This window comes from Scardinius erythrophthalmus, assembly GCF_964197995.2.
Source record: "Scardinius erythrophthalmus genome assembly, chromosome: 15".
In the NCBI taxonomy this organism is placed as follows: Eukaryota; Metazoa; Chordata; class Actinopteri; order Cypriniformes; family Leuciscidae; genus Scardinius; species Scardinius erythrophthalmus.
Genome location: NC_138235.1, coordinates 12,084,395 through 12,105,496, shown reverse-complemented (window position 1 = coordinate 12,105,496; position 21,102 = coordinate 12,084,395). Strand labels below are relative to the sequence as shown.

General features: G+C 42.6%; 1 protein-coding gene across 3 annotated transcripts in view; it reads left to right on the top strand.

The window, feature by feature from the left end:
* The window catches only part of epm2a (EPM2A glucan phosphatase, laforin), a 31,901-nt gene extending 11,004 nt beyond the window's left edge, over positions 1-20,897 (top strand). Inside the window, exons 2-6 of one of the 3 annotated variants that reach the window (XM_081386473.1) lie at positions 434-608; positions 7,876-8,120; positions 8,280-8,491; positions 17,923-18,029; positions 19,255-19,363. In XM_081386473.1, coding sequence (XP_081242599.1) covers positions 434-608; positions 7,876-8,120; positions 8,280-8,491; positions 17,923-17,928 — 638 coding nt within the window. In that variant the 3' untranslated portion in view covers positions 17,929-18,029; positions 19,255-19,363. Of the gene's footprint in view, positions 1-433; positions 609-7,875; positions 8,121-8,279; positions 12,745-17,922; positions 18,030-19,254 lie in introns of those variants that run through there. The other 2 variants (XM_081386471.1, XM_081386472.1) reach the window with 2 other exon arrangements.
* Positions 20,898-21,102: the final 205 nt, after the last annotated feature.

Below are 21,102 nucleotides of genomic sequence, written 5' to 3'. Positions count from 1 at the left end.
TTGCAGCCATTAAAGGAAGTGTCTGAATTAATGAAAGGAACCATTAGCTTTTAAATGTGAACTCTCAGAGGTTCAGGAACAGGTGACCTCCAGAGTCTGAACAACACTCTGTAATTTAATTACTTTCTCCCTCAGAAATGAAAGGCTTACATAAAAAGCACAAAAGGGACAATAATGTGAATTTGAACTTTTTCAAGAGCCACCGAAACTTTAAATGAAGCATGAAACAAATGTGTTGTTTATTCAGATGTTACATAACATGATATTTTAAAGTGATTAATTAAAACATTTTGTTGAAATGTAAGAATTAGGACATCTAAAAACTTTTACAATATTTTTTCACTTATTCTACTGTGGTTTGTCATTGACCCATTAGTGTGCAAATGTATTTGAGAAGTGTTGTGTAATGTGTTTGTCTTGTGTCTATCGCTAGGCAATGGGCCACATCATGACCGGCAGTGTGTGTATGACGACAGTAACATGGTGGACGGGACATACTGCCACCCGATTGGTCACTGGATCGAGGAGACAGGCCACACAGATGAGATGAAACACACCACCAACTTCTACTTCAGCATAGCGGGACAGCAGGCCATTCACTTCTCTCAGTATGTGTGAATGCATTCCCATCCATCATGTGTTTTAAAGAGATAGTTCACCCAAAAATGAAAGTTTTGTCATCACTTACTCACCCCCTCAAGTTGTTCCAAACCTGTATGTGTTTCTTTCTTCTGTTGATGATGTTTTATGTCGGTAACCAGACAGTTGACAGTAGTTATTGACTTCCATATAATCTTTTTTCCTACTATGGAAGTCAATGGGTGACGTCAACTGTTTGATAACCAACATTCTTTAAAATATCTTCTTTTGTGTTCAACAGAAGAAAGAAACACATACAGGTTTGGAACAAAATGAGGGTAAGTGATAAAGTTAAAAGAGTTGCAAAACTCGAGAGCAATTAGATGTGAATTTGGGAACTTGTACATTAAATATTCGTGCTTGTACGCTTATATTTAAACTCGCAGCTCCAATGCGAAAAAATAAAGATAAAAATCTGAAGTTGAATGTTGAGATTTGCACTCGCAAACAATAGTCCCAAACCTGTATTCTGAATATGAAGTTGCAGACAAGTAGTTACAACTGTGTAAAATCCCATTCACAAAAATACAATGACAGACACAAACTTGTAGTACATAGTTGCACTTATTCTTTCATTCACATTCGTAGTACAACCTCAATTAGGCACTTGCAACTCATCAAATCTGTCACTGTCATTTAAAATTTCGTGGCTTGAATTTTTTATCGCTGTTTTCGCGTTATATTAGATGCATAACTAACTTGTGCACTTGCAACTCTGTGTCAGCAAGAGACAATGTGTTTTTTGAACAATCAATTGAACATGTTAATAAAAGCGATGCTTTTCGAAAGCATATGTTGAGATTGAAGTATAAATTGGGCTATACATGCTAACAAGTGCTGTGGGAAACAGCTATAGTTTGTACGCCACAATGATATTTTAATTTACTTTAAAGGAATAACACATGTAATATGAATGTTACATTTATAATATTTCCCTGGCTCCAGTTCACTCACGCCCCACTCTTCACTCACCGCCATAGTTTTGAAGATGAAGCATCTTGTGGAGCACGTTGTGTTGTGGGAAACAATATATCACCCTGTGTTCTCAGATGCACACAACAGATATCAACATATGTAGTAGGTTATCCGGGAATTCCATGCATACATAAAATTCAGATACTATTCACAATATACATTGCATACTGCAAATATAGTTGTATATAGGGTTGTATGGTAGTATGCCATTGTGAACACAGCTTCAATACCAATTTCAGTGTACTTGAATTGTATTAAGCAGGTTTGGGCAAATACAGTAGGTCAACCAGGTATTCTATGCTTAAAGAAAAGTTGCATACTAATCACATACTGGATACTGCAGAAATAGTACGAGTATGATAGTAATCCATTCCAAACACAGCAAAGCAAAGGTTCCTAATTTTCTCTGCATTTTGCATTATGTAATTATGTAATTAAGGGGTAGTTTACACATCTAAAAAGGTCAAATCTTTATGCATTTTGGCCATTAATTTGCACGACAACAGCGTTTTGGGGGCCTGAAAATGCAAACTTTTGAAAAGGGCTTTCAAAGTGCAATTTTATAAAAATTATACCATTATTGTCTCCATGTAAACTACAAAAACACAAATTTGTGAAAACGGTGCATGAGTATTACATGTTCAGTCTAAAGGCTCAGGGCCTATTTTAACGATCTAAGCGCATGGTCTAAAATGCACGGCGGAAGTTCACTTTTGCTAGTTTAATGACAGGAAAAATGGTCGGCGCGCCAGGTGCATGGTCTTAAAGGGTTGTCCCTATTCTCATAATGAGTAATGGGTGTGTTTTGGGATTTACGTGCGTTAAACCAGTCAGAGTCTCATCTCACATTCCCTTTAAATGCCAGTTGCGCTCACGCCATGGCAGATTCGCTATATACATGACGGAATTTGATAGTGAAAAGCCTGAACGCGTCTCCAGAGCGCAAACAGAACAGATCATCTACGGGACAAGCCGGATTCCACCATCTTTATGTACACAATAATAATCTTTTACATTGTAATCCTTTTATTTTAAATATTTGGCATGATTGTGTGCTGTGTGTTTAATAAGCAGAGTGTATGCGCTTTGTGGACTCGCCTATAGGCACACATTACTAACGTGCTCATTAAATGACAAAAAAAATATTGCGCCATTGACTTTAGACCATGTTTCAGACGGTTCAGATGGCTCAGTCTATTTCTGTTGCCTCAAAAAAAGCAACGCGCCAACAATGCGCCAGAACACACCTCGTTTTCAGACCAGCAGCCCATGGCCGCACAAATGGGCGCAAATGCATTTGCTATTTAAACAACGTGGCGCAGGACGTGAAAATGAAAACTGCATCGGACTGCGCTTGGCGCTGCATTGCGCCGGGTGTAAGATAGGGCCCTCAGTGTTTCTTTACAAAGTGACATCGCCAACTGCTGGCATGGAAGCAAAATGCAGCTTTTTTAGTCGTGTTCGCAGATCCTTGTGAACAGGGATTGTTTTGACAACGTTGTTGTCTATGCGCAAAAAAACACAAAGGAAATTTTTTTCCGTTTTTTATTACATAAAATTTCTCAGAACAACGGTAAATGTGACCTTTAGTTTTAAAGGGAAGAGTTGTGGAACACAAAAAGATATTTAGCAGAAGTAAAGTGTCTCGATTAACACCAGGTTAAAGATAAATTTACTCTGTAAATTCAACTTAACTTGAAGTATGTGCCAAGTCTCAAATCCACAGATAGTAACATCTAATTACCCAGAAGCATTTTGATTAGGGTGTTTTTCTCTCTTTTTAATTGTGTGTGTGGTTTAAACGGCACTCTATAATTAGCTCAATGACTCTGAATCTCTAGATTCCTTTGGCAGTGAGCTCTAAGTGCTTGTTTCTTTTGACTTCTGACCTTGTTCTACAGGCAAAAAAAGTTGAAAGTGGAGGCGGATAAAAGTAAGACTGGGTCATTGAGTCTGGGGTTGGGGAATCCATTAGAGTAATGACAGATTTACTGTATCAAAGAGGCTGGTGTATCTCCAAGAGGGCAGAGATTCTGTGTCTTCCTATGACAGAATACACCGCCATCTCCAGTAAAGAAAGTATAACTGGACAAAATAGTGGAAAACACAGAAAGACTTTAATAAGCTAAATGTAGAAGTAATGGTGCATTTATAGCAGGGCTTAAAAAACGGAAGAAAGAAAAATTCACTCTGAACAGAATCAGTATTTTAAAGGACAAGTTCGGTATTTTACACTTAAAGCCCTGTTTACAGATCGTTTCTGATGAAATAGAACCGTTAAGATTAAAATTTGGACACATGCTGCTGTCCCGAGAATTTTAGGTTTATTTCGCTCCCCCCCCCCCCACCTACACAATGGCAGCCTATGGGCACTGGAACAATCCCTCATAAAACGCATTAAACTTTCGTTTACAAACACGTGAAACTCACCGAGTGGTCAGGGGTGTTCACTGATATGCTCACACAAAAATCGCTGCAAAAGATGCTTTCCAACAGGTTTTATCGTAGTTTTTGTCCAACTAACCGTTCTGTTTCATCAGATACGATCTGTAAACAGGGCTTTAAGTGTAAAATACCGAACTTGTCCTTTAACGTTTCTGTTCACGAGTTCCTTCTGTAACATTCTCTTTCCGAAAACAGAGAGAAAAGATGAGGGAAAAAAAACAGTTAATAACATTTTTATTATTATTATTATTATTATTATTATTATTTGCCAATACTTTATACCAGAGCTTGAATTAAACTTTATACTAAGAGCTTCTGACTAAAACTCGTAACTCGAGTGTATCTTCAAACTGTCGCCAAAACCTCATACAGCTCAAACCACCTCAATCGTGAATGTCCTGCAAGCATTTTGGAGACTATCTTTGCTTGTTTGCAGTGCAAGGGTAAATAAAAAAACGGATTATTTGAATAAGTACAGTGTTTTCTTTGTTCAAAACAGGTTGTGTGTTGTGTGGGCGAAGCGTGTCTTAGTCTGGTATTTGCCGTCTATTCATCGCTGGATTCATCAGGTGTCCAGAGAGTGTCTACCCCCTGTCCAGAACACAGCCGGACCCAGAGCCCGTTTCACCACCTGTGACCACAGAGGAATCGTGTGAGCCCCCCCACTGACGGAGAGCTACCACCCGCCGTCACACGTCAGCCAGAGCTGAGGACAAGTGGACAGTGCTGACCTTCGCCCCGGAAGAGGAGCCCCCCAGTGAGTCTGACCAGAGGTGTGAGCCCACGGGTATACTGGTGGAAATGGAGATTGAGGACTGGCTGATGGACTTAAGTACGGAGGTATCGTCTCCCACCCTATCCCACCCTATTTCTCGTTCTTCATCGCTGTTCCTAGACAGCACCATAGACTGTATGAACTCTCTTCCTGTTTCCTCTGAACTGTCTTTGCTGTTTCTAAACAACACAGAGACCTGCATGGACTATGTACTATTACCTTTAACCCTGTCAAGTCTCTATTTGCCTCCATCACCACCATTCTCAGCCAGTCCTCCAGCCCCGCCTCTGATAGAAGTTTGCAGCCCTTTGTCATCTCCTGAAATGCCATGCTGTGACGTCGAGCCGCAGGTCAAGTAACCTCCATCAGCACCTGAGCGACTGGATCTTGTGGCTCTACCTCCGGCCTCTGATCCCCTCACTCCGTCTCAGGCCAGTCGGCTCCACCTTGGCTCCGCCCCCACCTTTGGCTCCACCAGAAACCCTCTGCCTTTCGACTCTACTGGGTTGCCTCGCCCCCACCGGCTCCCCCTTGGTCATTCGTCACACCACCTTCTCTGTGGACTTGCAGATCTTCTGCTACACACAGTTCCTCCACACCTACGGCTTCCCTTCGTCTATGCCTTGGTCCTCCATCACACTGGCATCGCATCGTCTCCTCCTCAGATGATCTTCTGTCTTCACCCTGGGATCCATCGGCTCTGCCTCCGTCGGTTGTCCCCCAGTTGACGTCCACCTCTACACCACCTTGGCTCCTCCCTCCCTCGATTCCGCCGTGGACTGTCGTCACTGTGCTCTGGGTCTGTGCTATCGGACATACACCATCGCCGCCGGGGTCTCGCTGCCGTCCATCTGTAACCATTCTTCCGCCGCCTGCCATCACCATCCCTTTGCCATCGCCTGTCACCATCCCTACACCATCCCCACGCTCTCCTCCTTCTCCTCTCCACGCTGCGAGGTTGTGCGGGAGGGGGCGTTCTGACACGTTCATGTTCAGTCAGTGTCACCTTCATGGACTTTTAGTTTGTTTGTCTTCAGTCACACTTTACTTCAGTTTCAATTAATAAAGACTTTACATGTGTTTTAGTATGTTAGTCAACACATTAAAATAAGTGTACTTCTTTAAAACATGACAAAATATTATTAAAACAATAAATTAAATTGTACTTAAAAGTGAAAAAAACAGAATTACAAAGTGCACTTTTTAAAAGTATACTTAAGAGTGTTAAAAACATAGGGTAACACTTAATACGTCAAAGTGTTAGTACTTTAAAGTAGTTACAGCTACTTAAAAAAAAGTATTAACAGTAAATTATGCATAATTACAAGCAACTAACCCTAAGGCAACCCATAACAGGACCCTATAACTACATGTAGTTAATAATTAAAGGGATGGTTCGGAGTAAAATCAACCTAGGGTCCTTTGCACCATGACCTTGAGCCATTTGAATTCAATCACCTTCTTATTTCAGGTTTTGTCTACATTTACAATACGAGTCAATGTTCCTACAGTGCATGTCATTGACTCTATAAGAAATAAACAACCATGAAACTCGGGAAACAATGTTTCTGTGTATCAATTACAAAGTCTAATTCACACCAAATGAAGAGTGTAAAATAAACTCGGGTGGCTGAATGAACAAAGTCCCAAGGAAAAATACAAGGACCTTTTGTCTCCAGAATCAAGTACACATTGTTAGGTCTTTGACCACTAATTAAACACAACTTGTACTTGTCACCACTGCTCATTTAAAATGCACTACGTGCCCACTTCTAATGCAGTGCTTAAATACATGCGTACACACACAAATGCATTGTTTTCAGAGAAGGAGTACATTGCACACACCTCTGTTGCACCCAAAAGCATTTGGACACTTAACTCACAGGGAAAATATATGAACGTAATTTCCTTAGACATAAACCCAAGCGTCCTGCCCTGGAGAAGGGTTCGGGCAGAGGTTAGATCATACTCAATGCTTCACACCATTAACCTGCAGCTCACTTTCCCTTCAATCATTTCATTTATGTTTTCCCCTCAAAGAGGCATGTGGGTTTCTGAGGTAAAAATACACCTCTCACCTGGAGTCTCTGACCTTAATTCCCCTGGCTGTCAGTCTGTTTCTTCAAACCACTAAACTCATTAACATTTCCATTATTTGAGTCCTGAGCTCTCATATACACAGAGGGAGAGACCCTGCTGACATGACTGTCTCATCGTTTGATGAGAAGCAATGGAGGTAGAGACGCTGAACATGTAAAATGAAAATGATCTGCTATCCTCTCTTTTTCTCTTCTGTTGTTCTGAGTGTTTTGTAGAGTGTTTCTTTGGAGTTGCTACAGTGTTCTGCGTAATTGTTGGTTTGCCCAAGTCAACCCCCCACGTCAGGAGGAGTCTCCGTTGTATTGATATGATATGACAGGATGAATTTGCAGTCCAAAATTAAATACGTAAGGCTGGAGGTACAGTATGTTTCAATGGCAAATTTTTAAAAATAAAAATAAAAAATGTATCACTGAGTTGTAACATTGTCAGTGCGATCGTTAAAGGAACACTTTTTCATACAGTATATGTTTTATGATCTTTCCTATCAAACTGCCATATCTTTCTGCACTCATTGCTCTGGGATCTCAAAATATATCTATTAAGCAATGTGGTGATTGTATGTTACAGCTGTGGGAATTGTCCAGGGAAGTTGATGTATGTACAATATTGATCAAACCAAAAAAGATTGAGGCAGGTTTAATTATCGTGTCTTTGGCTGCTCATTATGCTTATGTTCACAGATGATCTCTGGTCTACTATTCAAGGAAAATATTTTAAATATTTTACTTCTGCATATTTATAAGTGAATTTATTGAAACAACAGTCTCTTCTGTTGTTATATTTTGAAAACATTTTTGATTTCCCTTTCCTTCTCTGATGGGCCATCAGTGGTTACACACAACTATTTGCATTGTTTGTAGACACACACACACACACACACACACAGACACACACACACTTATTCACACAGTTAAGTTTCCTCTCTCTCTTCTCTTCAGGGTGCTTCCGCGTGTCTGGTTAGGCAGCTGCCCTCGACGGGTCGAACATATAACCATAAAGCTGAAACAAGAACTGGGTGTTACAGCAGTGATGAACTTTCAGACAGAATGGGATGTCATAAACAACTCACACGGCTGCCGGCGTGACCTCAGTCAACCCATGACCCCAGAGACAATGACGCACCTGTACAAAGACTGTGGCCTTTCTTATATCTGGATCCCCACCCCAGACATGAGCACAGAAGGTCAGTGTGTGTGTTTAGTCAATATACCCTTGAAAAACAGTGAGCCGTATGTAACATGTACTTAGCACACAGAGGATATGCTGTACTGAACTGCAAACTTGATTACTAAGAAGAAGCTTGTATTGCTGTATATGTTGATTGTAATTTTGCCCTCTGCAGGCCGCACACGAATGCTTCCCCAGGCGGTGTTCCTGCTTTATGGACTGCTGAAGAACGGTCACACAGTATATGTTCACTGTAATGCAGGAGTGGGCCGTTCTACTGCGGCAGTGTGTGGACTCCTGATGTATGTGTTAGGCTGGAGACTCAGAAAAGTGCAGTACTACCTCACTGCCAGAAGGGCGGCAGTTTATATTGATGAGGAAGCACTGGTAAGAGCAGAAAATGACTTTCTCGTGAAGTTTGGGCAACTCTGTCCATTTGTTTGCAACCCAGAGACCTGAAAACAGTGCCCTCTACTGGATAGGAGGACACCTGTGTTCAATAATGTCAAAGCAATTAACAGACATCAAAATAGATTTTAATCTTGTCACACGGAGCTACTTTGTAAAACTAAATAGTGACATCAAAATCTAAATCTAGTGATTATATAAAATTGAGTTAATTAGAACATCATGGGACATGAAATGTTCTTCTTGGAATCCACAAAATGAAATGAAGTGTGAAGTATAGCAAATAATAGAAATAACATTGATTATTAATAATCCAAAGTGTTTGGAAATACTCCATATGTTTGTATGTTAACCTGTTCATGAGTAATTCATACTGAAAATTAAATGTATTATTAAAACATTCTAGCCTGGCAAGCCAGACCTACATCAAGATGTTGGGTCTGGCAACTCACCATAGACACGGCTCAATCCGAGGGCCGGGATAAACGGCTGTCTTTCAAATTCCCTCTGCACGCAATAGGACAGCGCTTCAACCAACCAGAGCATTTTCCCAACAGCGGAGCTAACGTTAGTTGATAGATTCAACTTTTGAATCTGGCCGGCAAAACTATGAACACATCTTCCTTTTTTAAGAATGACTTAAGTGCCGTTCTTTGCTCTTTTCTCAAAGAAAAACTTAACTCCAAGTCCTCCAGAGTCGCGGCCAAAGCCGATTCGAAAGATGTTCGCCAGCAGCAGCCGCCATTCTTTGTTTTCAAGTAACAGGGAACCGTCGCAACTCTGTCGTCATTATGTTAAGCCCGCCCCCGCCTACTGTATACACGATGTGATTGGCCTGACCCAATTTAGGTTTTTACAGCTCCGAAAGTCAACGGAGAGTTGCTAGACTACCCTGGCTGCAAAAAAATTTTTTGCTGCCGCTAGGGTGCGTCTAGATTTCTAGGCTAAAAACATTCTGTAAGGCCTGCCCAAACAGTCCAACGACAGCTTCCGATAAGCAGGTGAAGGTTTACTGCATGTCTTTTCTGCGTGGCACAGTAATTTAACTCCAATTCAACTTTTGTCTGACTCCATTTTATCACAATCTCGAATTTAGGTTAGATTGACAATTGGTTATTGGTCATTTATATAATAGTTTAGCAGTGCATGATTATTCTATTTAACTCTTTAAATCTAATCGAGAGTTGCCCTCTCTTCCAATTCTTCCAGTTATTCCAGTCTTACAATTCCTTTACAATTCTTGTTTACTACCTAACTAACATAATATTTGTGTTGCACAACCCTGCAAATAATGCAATACCAAACATTAATTTAATGAATATAAAACAATTATTTATAAATAATAATAGCTGTTATTTGCCAGAATCATAATGTTGAATCTGTAATGCAGCACAACTGGCAATGGTTCCCCTTCAGTCGGTTAGTTGACACCACGTCGAGACCGACGAATAGGAATCTCGCTAGAGAGGACAATCTACCTCGAGTGAAACTAAACGAGCCAATGCACATTGGCGTGCAGTCATTTGCAACAGCTGCTCTGCCACACAGCGCAGGTATATAACGAGCAGCAGGTGCGATTGCACTTCAGCTTTTTGCTTCAGAGCTGAGCGCTTCGATGCTGTTTAATCTACTGAAAGGTGATCAAACAACGAGCAAGCTCTTCAGGAGGATCTCTTGGGGTACAGGCGCATCCCTCCAGTGGAGCTAGCCGTTGCAGTGCAGCTGTGCCCTAACTCCACTTGGCGCGGAGAGCTGTGTCTCCCTTCCCGGGCCTGTAAGTACTCGTCGGAGTTAACCAGCAAGGCTTACAAGGCCTGTGGGGAAGCCACCTCTGCCATACATGCTATGGCGTTATTGCAGGTCCATCAGGCCAAGGCACTGAAGGACCTGCACGAGGGTGGTCATGATCCCCAAGTTCTTCAGGAACTTCATGCCGCGATGGACCTTGCGCTTCGTCGGTGGGTCGTGCGATGTCCACTATGGTGGTCCAGGAACGCCATCTCTGGCTGTGTCTGGCTGACATGAGGGAGACCAAGAAAGTCAGGTTCCTTAACTCCCCTGTGTCCCAGACCGGCCTCTTCGGCGAAAAGGCGTGCCCTGCCCGCTCAGGTTGCATGATCACTCCAAGAGAGGTGTTGCATCCTCCTGGGCGCTGGCACGTGGCACCTCGCTAACAGATATCTGTAGAGCTGCGGGTTGGGCGACACCTAACACGTTCGCTAGATATTATAGCCTATGTGTAGAGCCGGTCTCCTCCCGTGTTCTCACCCTAAACGGGTAAAAGCGCTGAGAGGCCCAGCTCTGTTGGCTTGGTGCACCCTACTGTGCAGCCTTATTGCTCCAGAATGAAAAACCTGTTGAGTCCTACAACACCCTCGGCCCAAACGTGGCGGAGCGTCCGGTGCCAGGCCTTTATCCGTTGAATCCTTGAGAACCGGGTCTAGGCTGGGTCCCATATGTGTGACCCTGCGGGGGTCCCATATGTGAATTCTTCCACGCCTGCTCCTAAACGGAAGCCCCTGTCTTTCCCTTGGGCTAAGTCACCCAGTATTTCATATGCAGTACAATCTTCGGGTTAGTCTATATGTATATCTCCACATAACTCCTTCGGGGAAGGATGTGGGTTCCGCAGCGTTCTCCTTCCTAACAGAAAGGGCACGCTTTCCCAGTGTTATCCAAGAATCTCACTGTATGGGTTATCACGGAACAACAGTGACAGATATACTCTGTGTAAGCCCTCTCCTATCGTCATTCCAGACAAGAAGGGGCAAGAGGCTTGCACAGGGCGCTGGATGGGGTCAGCAACTGTGGCCCTTTAGTAGGGATTCCTATTCGTCTGTCTCAACGTGGCGTCGACTGACCGACTGAAGAGGAACATCTTCACATCTGCACATCACGTCGCCAAATCTGCTGTGGCCCGCCGGGGCAGCCAGCTCATCGGCTCGGCTCCTCAGCAAAAAACTGAAGTGCAATCGCACCTGCTTCTCGTTATATACCTGCGCTGTGTGGCAGAGCAGCTGTTGCAAATGATTGCACGCCAATGTGCATTGGCTCGTTTAGTTTCACTCGAAGTAGATTGTCCTCTCTAGCGAGATTCCTATTCTTCGATCTCGATGTGGCGTCTCCATTCCCTCCTTCAGGGAACGAGGGTTACCATATGTAACTAAGACGTTATGGCATGAGTGTATTGTTCTGATTATCCTTTGCAATGTTTTCACCAAATGCCAGTTTCGCCCAGTTATTGTTCATTCATCTTGACATGGTCTTCATTTGAAAAGGCACCTTGAGGCAATTGTCGACAGGACTGCTAATGCGATGGTTATTGTTTGACTATCTGCCCCTTTTCTCCTCTAACATGCCAGTTTCATTCATTTATGTATGTAACTCAATATTCTTGTTATATATTTAGCACAGCAATTTCCCTGCCCTTGAAATAAGCTGCCATAATGAAAAGAGCTTTAACCTGACCTTTAAATAAATAGAGACTAGTGTCACCACACTGAGAGACTTTATGTGAAAATTTAAAAAAGTTTTGCTTCAGAAAAGAAAAAGCGGTTCAGTGGTTTGAGCAGAAGCTACCATTAATTAAATTTGATTCAAAAACAGGAATAAATCAGTGATTTAAAGAGAGACATAAATTAAAAAAATATAATGAAAATGACTGTGTACCACAAAAATAAGTAATTTTGTAACATTATAATGTCTTTACTTACACTTTAATCCATATACGTGTATGGGTTAGTTCGTCCAAAAAATTAAGAAGTTGTCATCAATTACTCACCCTCATCTTGTTCCAAACCCATGAGACTTTTGTTCATCTTCCAAACACAAATTTGTCAGGGTTCCTGGGGTGGATGAAGAAGGAGATGAACACGGAGATCTATTACGAGGTTTTAATGCTCAATAATCACAAAATACAAAGAACAGGGAGCGAGGGCAAAGAACATAGATAGAACCTTAACATAAACATTGACCGACACTGAACAAGGCAAAACTCAGGGCTTAAATACAAGGGAGAACAGATCAAGGAAACAAGACACAGCTGACAAGACTAACGAGAAACCAGGTGATACAAATGAACTAATGAGGGTAACCATGGGAACCAAGGAGTGGCGGGAAAACAGAACAAAAGACATGTGATCAGTGACAACAACATTCAGACAGAACAGAACTGTGACATAACTCCCCCCTCCCGGTAGGCGCGTCCTCGCGCCGTAGACAGACCAACAAAGGGGTGGGAGGGTGGGCGCCCTGGAGGCTGACGGGGAAAACAAGGTGAGGGAGACAAGGCAGGAAGCCTCCAGGGCGGAGCAGGCAGTGGGTGTGGCCACGGCGGAGCAGGCAGTGGGTGCGGCCACGGCGGAGCAGGCAGTGGGTGTGGCCACGGCGGAGAAGACCCTTCGGGTGGCCATGGCGGAGAAGACCCCTCGGGTGGCCATGGCGGAGAAGACCCTTCGGGTGGCCATGGCGGAGAAGACCCTTCGGGTGGCCATGGCGGAGAAGACCCTTCGGGTGGCCATGGCGGAGAAGACCCTTCAGGCGGCCACGGCGGTGAGGACCCTTCAGGCGGCCACGGCGGTGAGGACCCTTCAGGCGGCCACGGCGGTGAGGACCCTTCAGGCGGCCACGGCGGTGAGGACCCTTCAGGCGGCCATGGTGGTGAGGACCCCTCCGGTGGCCATGGCCCCTCGAGTGGCCAGGACGGAGGCATATGGCCCCCCCCCAAAAAATACTTGGGGAAAGTCCCGGGTACAGGAGAAGGATGGCTAAAAACAGTCTCTGATTGGGCTGATAGGGATCGTGAAGAGAGCTTGATGCTGGGCAGCGATAAGGGCTCGGTGCTGGACAGCGATGAGGGCTCGGTGCTGGGCAGATCCAGCGATGAGGGCTCGGTGCTGGGCAGATCCAGCGGTGAGGGCTCGGTGCTGGGCAGATCCAGCGGTGAGGGCTCGGTGCTGGGCAGATCCAGCGGTGAGGGCTCGGTGCTGGGCAGATCCAGCGGTGAGGGCTCTGTGCTGGGCAGATCCAGCGGTGAAGGGGTCTCTGCGCTGGACGGGACCAGTGGCGAAGAGGGCTCTGGCGGGCCGATGAGAGGAGGAAGATCGCTGTCAGTCACAGGCGCGGCGGGCACGACGCTTACTGCCTTGGTCTCGGCAGCTCTGGCGTGAAGTGCGGGCTCGGCTGGTCTGGCGTGAAGTGCAGGCTTGGTTGGGCTGATGAGAGGAGTGCCTGGAAGGGTGCTGGCGAGATCCTCTTCACCAGAGCATACTGTGAAAGCAGAATTACAACTCACCAACACCCATTCCACAAAGGCAGCGAAATTATCTTTCGGGCCTTCTCCAGTCAACTTCTCTCTGCTTGAGTCGTCCAGACTCACCCGGTAGAATGTGCAGAGGCAGTAGTCCGGATAGTGAGTGAGAGAAGCAGTCTCTAGAAAGCTCTGCGTGTGGTCCTCCAATGTTTGATCCCCCTGATCCAAACACAGGAGGCGGACAGCGGGGATATCCATTTTTGCGGTCGGTCAATCTGTCAGGGTTCCTGGGGTGGATGAAGAAGGAGATGAACACGGAGATCTATTACGAGGTTTTAATGCTCAATAATCACAAAATACAAAGAACAGGGAGCGAGGGCAAAGAACATAGATAGAACCTTAACATAAACATTGACCGACACTGAACAAGGCAAAACTCAGGGCTTAAATACAAGGGAGAACAGATCAAGGAAACAAGACACAGCTGACAAGACTAACGAGAAACCAGGTGATACAAATGAACTAATGAGGGTAACCATGGGAACCAAGGAGTGGCGGGAAAACAGAACAAAAGACATGTGATCAGTGACAACAACATTCAGACAGAACAGAACTGTGACAAAATTAAGATATTTTAAATGATTCAGAAATTTCTAGCCCTTCATTGACAGTCTACGCAATTACCATTTCACTATGCTTCAAAAAGTTCATAAAGAGATTGTAAAACTAATCCATTTAAATTGAGAGGATTAGTCAAATTTTTCTGAAGAGACACGATCACTTTATATGATGAACGGATTGAATTTAGGCTTTTATTCACATATAAACATTGATCAGCGAACATAAAGAGAAGCTCAAGCGTACTTGCTTGAAGCTCGAGAACAAACCCCACTTGTTCTTGAGGAAGCTCAAACGTGCTGCGTAACACGATAATGAACCTCATGGGTTCTTGAGGAAGCTCAAACGTGCTGCGTAACACAAGAATGAACATCATTGGTTCTTGTGGAAGCTCAAACATGCTGCGTAACACAAGAATTAACCTCATTGGTTCTTGTGGAAGCTCAAACGTGCTGCGTAACACAAGAATGAACATCATTGGTTCTTGTGGAAGCTCAAACGTGCTGCGTAACACAAGAATGAACATCATTGGTTCTTGTGGAAGCTCAAACATGCTGCGTAACACAAGAATGAACATCACTGGTTCTTGTGGAAGCTCAAACGTGTTGTGTAACACGAGAATGAACCTCACTGGTTCTTGAGGAAGCTCAAACGTGCTGCGTAACACAAGAATGAACATCATTGGTTCTTGTGGAAGCTCAAACGTGCTGCGTAACACAAGAATGAACATCATTGGTTCTTGTGGAAGCTCAAACGTGCTGCGTAACAGGAGAATGAACCTCATTGGTTCTTGTGGAAGCTCAAACGTGCTGCGTAACAGGAGAATGAACATCATTGGTTCTTGTGGAAGCTCAAACGTGCTGCGTAACACAAGAATGAACATCATTGGTTCTTGTGGAAGCTCAAACGTGATGCGTAACACAAGAGTGAACCTCATTGGTTCTTGTGGAAGCTCAAACGTGCTGCGTAACACAAGAATGAACATCATTGGTTCTTGTGGAAGCTCAAACGTGATGCGTAACACAAGAATGAACATCATTGGTTCTTGTGGAAGCTCAAACGTGATGCGTAACACAAGAGTGAACCTCATTGGTTCTTGTGGAAGCTCAAACGTGCTGCGTAACACAAGAGTGAACCTCATTGGTTCTTGTGGAAGCTCAAACGTGCTGCGTAATACAAGAATGAACATCATTGGTTCTTGTGGAAGCTCAAACGTGCTGCGTAACACAAGAATGAACATCATTGGTTCTTGTGGAAGCTCAAACGTGCTGCGTAACACAAGAATGAACCTCATTGGTTCTTGTGGAAGCTCAAACGTGATGCGTAACACAAGAGTGAACCTCATTGGTTCTTGTGGAAGCTCAAACGTGCTGCGTAATACAAGAGTGAACCTCATTGGTTCTTGTGGAAGCTCAAACGTGCTGCGTAACACAAGAATGAACCTCATTGGTTCTTGTGGAAGCTCAAACGTGATGCGTAACACAAGAGTGAACCTCATTGGTTCTTGTGGAAGCTCAAACGTGCTGCGTAACACAAGAGTGAACCTCATTGGTTCTTGCTGAAGCTCAAACGTGCTGCGTAATACAAGAGTGAACCTCATTGGTTCTTGTGGAAGCTCAAACGTGCTGCGTAATACAAGAATGAACATCATTGGTTCTTGTGGAAGCTCAAACGTGCTGCGTAACACAAGAATGAACATCATTGGTTCTTGTGGAAGCTCAAACGTGCTGCGTAACACCAGAATGAACATCATTGGTTCTTGTGGAAACTCAAACGTGCTGCGTAACACAAGAATGAACATCATTGGTTCTTGTGGAAGCTCAAACGTGATGCGTAACACAAGAATGAACCTCATTGGTTCTTGTGGAAGCTCAAACGTGATGCGTAACACAAGAGTGAACCCCATTGGTTCTTGTGGAAGCTCAAACGTGCTGCGTAACACAAGAATGAACATCACTGGTTCTTGTGGAAGCTCAAACGTGCTGCGTAACACAAGAGTGAACCTCATTGGTTCTTGTGGAAGCTCAAACGTGATGCGTAACACAAGAGTGAACCTCATTGGTTCTTGTGGAAGCTCAAACGTGCTGCGTAACACAAGAGTGAACCTCATTGGTTCTTGTGGAAGCTCAAACGTGCTGCGTAACACAAGAGTGAACCTCATTGGTTCTTGTGGAAGCTCAAACGTGCTGCGTAACACAAGAGTGAACCTCATTGGTTCTTGTGGAAGCTCAAACGTGCTGCGTAACACAAGAGTGAACCTCATTGGTTCTTGTGGAAGCTCAAACATGATGCGTAACACAAGAGTGAACCTCATTGGTTCTTGTGGAAGCTCAAACGTGATGCGTAAAACAAGAGTGAACCTCATTGGTTCTTGTGGAAGCTCAAACGTGCTGCGTAATACAAGAGTGAACCTCATTGGTTCTTGTGGAAGCTCAAACGTGCTGCGTAATACAAGAATGAACATCATTGGTTCTTGTGGAAGCTTAAACATACTGCATAACATGAGAATGAACCTCATTGGTTCTTGCAGAAGCTCAAATGCACTACGTAACAAAAGAAAATGAACCAGAACATCAGGTCTCTTAAAATAAATGGACTGAACAGCTCAATTCATATGGATTAGTTTTACAATCTCTTTATGAACTTTTAGCTGTCATTGGAGGGACATAAAGCTCTCAGATCTTTATTTGACGTAGAGTTAGGAAATGAATAAAGAATTTTCATTTTTGTGTGAACTAACCCTTTAATGCATCCTTACTGAATAAAAGTAATTTTTCATAAAAATTTAATCTTACTGACCCCAAACTTTTGAACGGTATAGTGTGTTTAAATATTTCTACTGGAGAACATAAGATACAGATAAAGACTTTTCCTGTGTAGTCATCCAGTCTTATAGTTAAATTTGTGTTTGCCTTGAGCGCTCATGCTCAAATAGAAGAGTCAAGGATGAGTCACCATGAACTATTGGCATTATTTCACACAATAAAACTCATCCTGATCCACGGTTAGCATCTCAATTCTTTGGCGCTCCACCTTAAAATAAATGCAACCTCCACGCAGCAAAACAAAACCACCTCTAAAGTGAATATACACAGTCTATTCCAGGACTGAGATAAAGAGCTTTGGTGTTTTGAGGATAAAGTTTTCATCTGTTTCTCTGTGTCAGTGAAGAATTGAACAGTCATGTGATCTTTTACAGAGAGATTGAGCTGGTTTAAAAGGCTAATATTATTCATATTTATTTACGTTATTCTAATGCAGTCCTTTTTCCTGTGTCTCGCTGAAAGAATAAGTCTTTTTCTGGACTGGAAAACAGAGATGAAATATGAAAGAAAATATCATTGCGTTTTTGCTTAAAAGCAGAATTTTTTGCAGATTGAGTAAATACAATGTAAAGAAAGCGTGTGTGCAGAAGATGACCTGTCACAGATATTTAGGTAATTTCACTGTGTGTGTCAGTCAGAGGTCATGATTTGTCATTATCCGAAGTGTAAAATCCAATCTTTTCCAGCTCCTTTCACACTCCTTTCCCCATTTACAGAGCTGATGCCCAGTTCTGGCTTGTTCCATACACTTCCAACAACCAGGGGTTTCAACCAACCAGGGGTGTGTTTCCCAAAAGCATCGTTACCCAACTATGGTCGCAAGGTCTGTTGTTATCAGCATAGTTCAACGAGTCTGTGTTTCCCGAAACAGCAGCTCTCGACCTGTGGTTAGAAGCGTAGTTTCTTGATTGCAAGACATATGGACTTAATACATCCTTATTTTGAGCCAAATAAGCAAGCTGACATCCAGTACAATCTGTATATTTTATTTAGAATACATACAAATGTCATTTACATCTTTTAGTTTGTCAAGAGATTTTTAGCACCGTTTTTAAAGTGTGTCCATGTGCGAACGTGAAGCAAAATAACTGAGAAAAATGAGAAATAGTCCTCAGATGCCATGTTCGTAATTTATAGCAAAACATCTAGCATTAAAGGTGCTCTAAGCGATGTCACGTGCTCTTTAGGCCAAAACTTTTTTTGTCACATCCAGCAAACATCTCCTCACCATCCGCTAGCTGCCTGTCCCCTGAACACACTGTAAAAAAAAAAAAAAAACGCGGTCTCTGTAGACAGCCCAGGCTCCACAAACGGCAAGAAAAACAAACTGGGCTAACCCGCACCACGAAATATAACAAACTGTTCCAGCCAATAACCGACAAGAAGGATTTGGGGGTGGGGTTTGGGGGGTTAGTGCGCAGATGAGGAGGGTCTAGCTAGCCTCTGTTTTTTTTGACAATACTTTAAACGTCAACAAGAAGTGACGTCACCCAACATCACTTAGAGCACCTTTAATTCGATCTCAAACAGATTCGTTAAAAAAAAGTTATTACTCCACCTCCCTTCAGAGTGTCTCCAAAGCCACTTCAAAATTCATGAACGCACACAGCAGAGTCTTCAAAGCATCACAAGACAGCATTAAATTACCTCATGTCTAGCACATAACATTACAATAATAATGAAAAAAAAACCTGCCTGACTGTTGTAGATTCATTTCAGCGTTGATAATGTTGACATAGAAATGCATAAATCCGAGTCTAAGGAGGTGAACAACTCCGGGTAAAACTTCACGGGTTGCCATCTCGTAATAACGGACCGAATGCAATGATTGGACGAACATTTTTTGGTCTTGTGACTTCCACATAGATATATGTTCATGTTTTAATATTAAGACCAATTATATCATTGATTGCTATCACAATGTGAAGAGAATTTGAACCAGGATAACAAAAAAAGCTGTCTGTTTCTAAAAAAAAAATGTTTTTGTCATGTGTGAGAAAACACTTCCCCGCCATTGACCAAAATGGCTTTCCATGTTTTCACTGCAGGGTAGGGGGCGCTATTACACATCTTCTGAAAGAGTACTGAATCTCCTGATCAAAACACATATGAAGAAGACGCAGAAACAAGCATATGTAAGCATCATTGCAATCATCAACAGAAACAGATAAACAGAAAAGCATATAAATCAAAACTGCCTAATGTTACTGAATGAAATGTCGACCCAGGACGAGCGACAGACTGTGAAGCTTTGGGGGTGTTGATGGACCCGATCTACTCCATCTGTGTTTTGATTCTGAATCCAATCCAGATGTAGTCTTTGACAAAAACGTGACTTTGATAAAAAAGGAATGCATGAAGCTAGAATAAAACAGATTTTTATTTATTTTTTTAAAGCAGATGCTCTTGTTCTTTCTTTTGATATATTACATATTCAGATATCCACACTACAAAATATTCTGGGGGCCATGAAACTTGTCAAAATGATTAAAAATGCTGGCAGTGGCTGGCAACTTTTTTCAAACACTCTGTTGTGGAAAGAGTTAGCTATAATTTAATGTCACAGGTTGGTTCAAACCAGGAAAGTATAAGCAAGGATCTATTTGCAGCATTTCTTTTTAAAGAAAACAAGAAAATACTAGATCACTGGAGAAATGTCCCAATTTCTCCAGTAAACCCTTATTTCCTTCATGCACTCTTCTTTTCTTTTCTCTTTAATGAGTGGTATAATGGTTTGTTTATGAGTTTTGCAAGTCATATATTTCCCTTTAATGTGTCACAAACAGTTTAATATATAGATCTCTGGAGGACATATTTACTTTGTGCACTCATGTCACAGTGTTGTGAGAAGCTGTAAAACAGTCAAATAACACAGGTGTCTCTCTACATCAAATCAATGCTATGGGTTCGATGTTTTCCACAGTACTGCACTCATTTCATTTAATACACGTTTACTCACCTTCATGTTGTTCCCGCTGTTTGATTTGATACTGGCACATTTATATTAGCTACACATCTCTGAAAGAAGAGAACAGATTCATTTCAGTTGTTTGGTGTTTTCCTCCCTTATTCCATTCTGTAAATTCATTCCGTAGCAGTGAAATTTCCCATAAATCTTTGGGCGAGTCTATTAGCCCACAAGCCATTGAAGTGGACTGCCATTGATCATAAAGACAAACTTCTTGACTCACCCTGCCTGCCGTATTTCATTTCCCCCTCATGGTGTGCTAACCCTTTTTACTCTTTGTGTTTTCTCAGTCTGCAGACATATTTTATCCGCCCATATGTGATTTATTGCAATCACATAAATTATATTTGTGTTAAATGCATACTCTATTCAGATGCACAGTCTTTTATAATATTAAGCAATTTTTAACATGCTATTTTTACTCAACATGAATTGTGAGCCCAATTATCAGTCCAATTGGAAATACAGTTGTGTTACAAGGTGTCAGGCTTATAATGAGCACTTTATTTTAGAAAGAACTACTGGATTTGCCAACATTTTACTTTTTGCAGATGCTATTTTGAAATGTGTATGTTCTTTTTCCTCCATGGAAATGGTGGATTTCGATCTTCAAGCAGAAGGAGCTGGATGCAAAAATGTTTGAATAATATCACAAATCTGACTTGAGATGCAGCCTGAATCATAATCACACAGTGTTTGTTCGTTGGCCAGAGGAGAACTGGCCCCCCGACTGAGCCTGGTTTCTCCCAAGTTTTTTCTATCACCCAATGGAGTTTGGGTTTTTTGCCACTGTCGCCTCTGGCTTGCTTAGTTGGGATTTAAAAGTATGGAGGGATTATTATGGAGGGATTATTGGGTCAGATTTAAAACTAAAAGTCTAAAACTAAAAGTCTTAAACGAAAACTAAAAGTCTAAATTTGAAACTAAA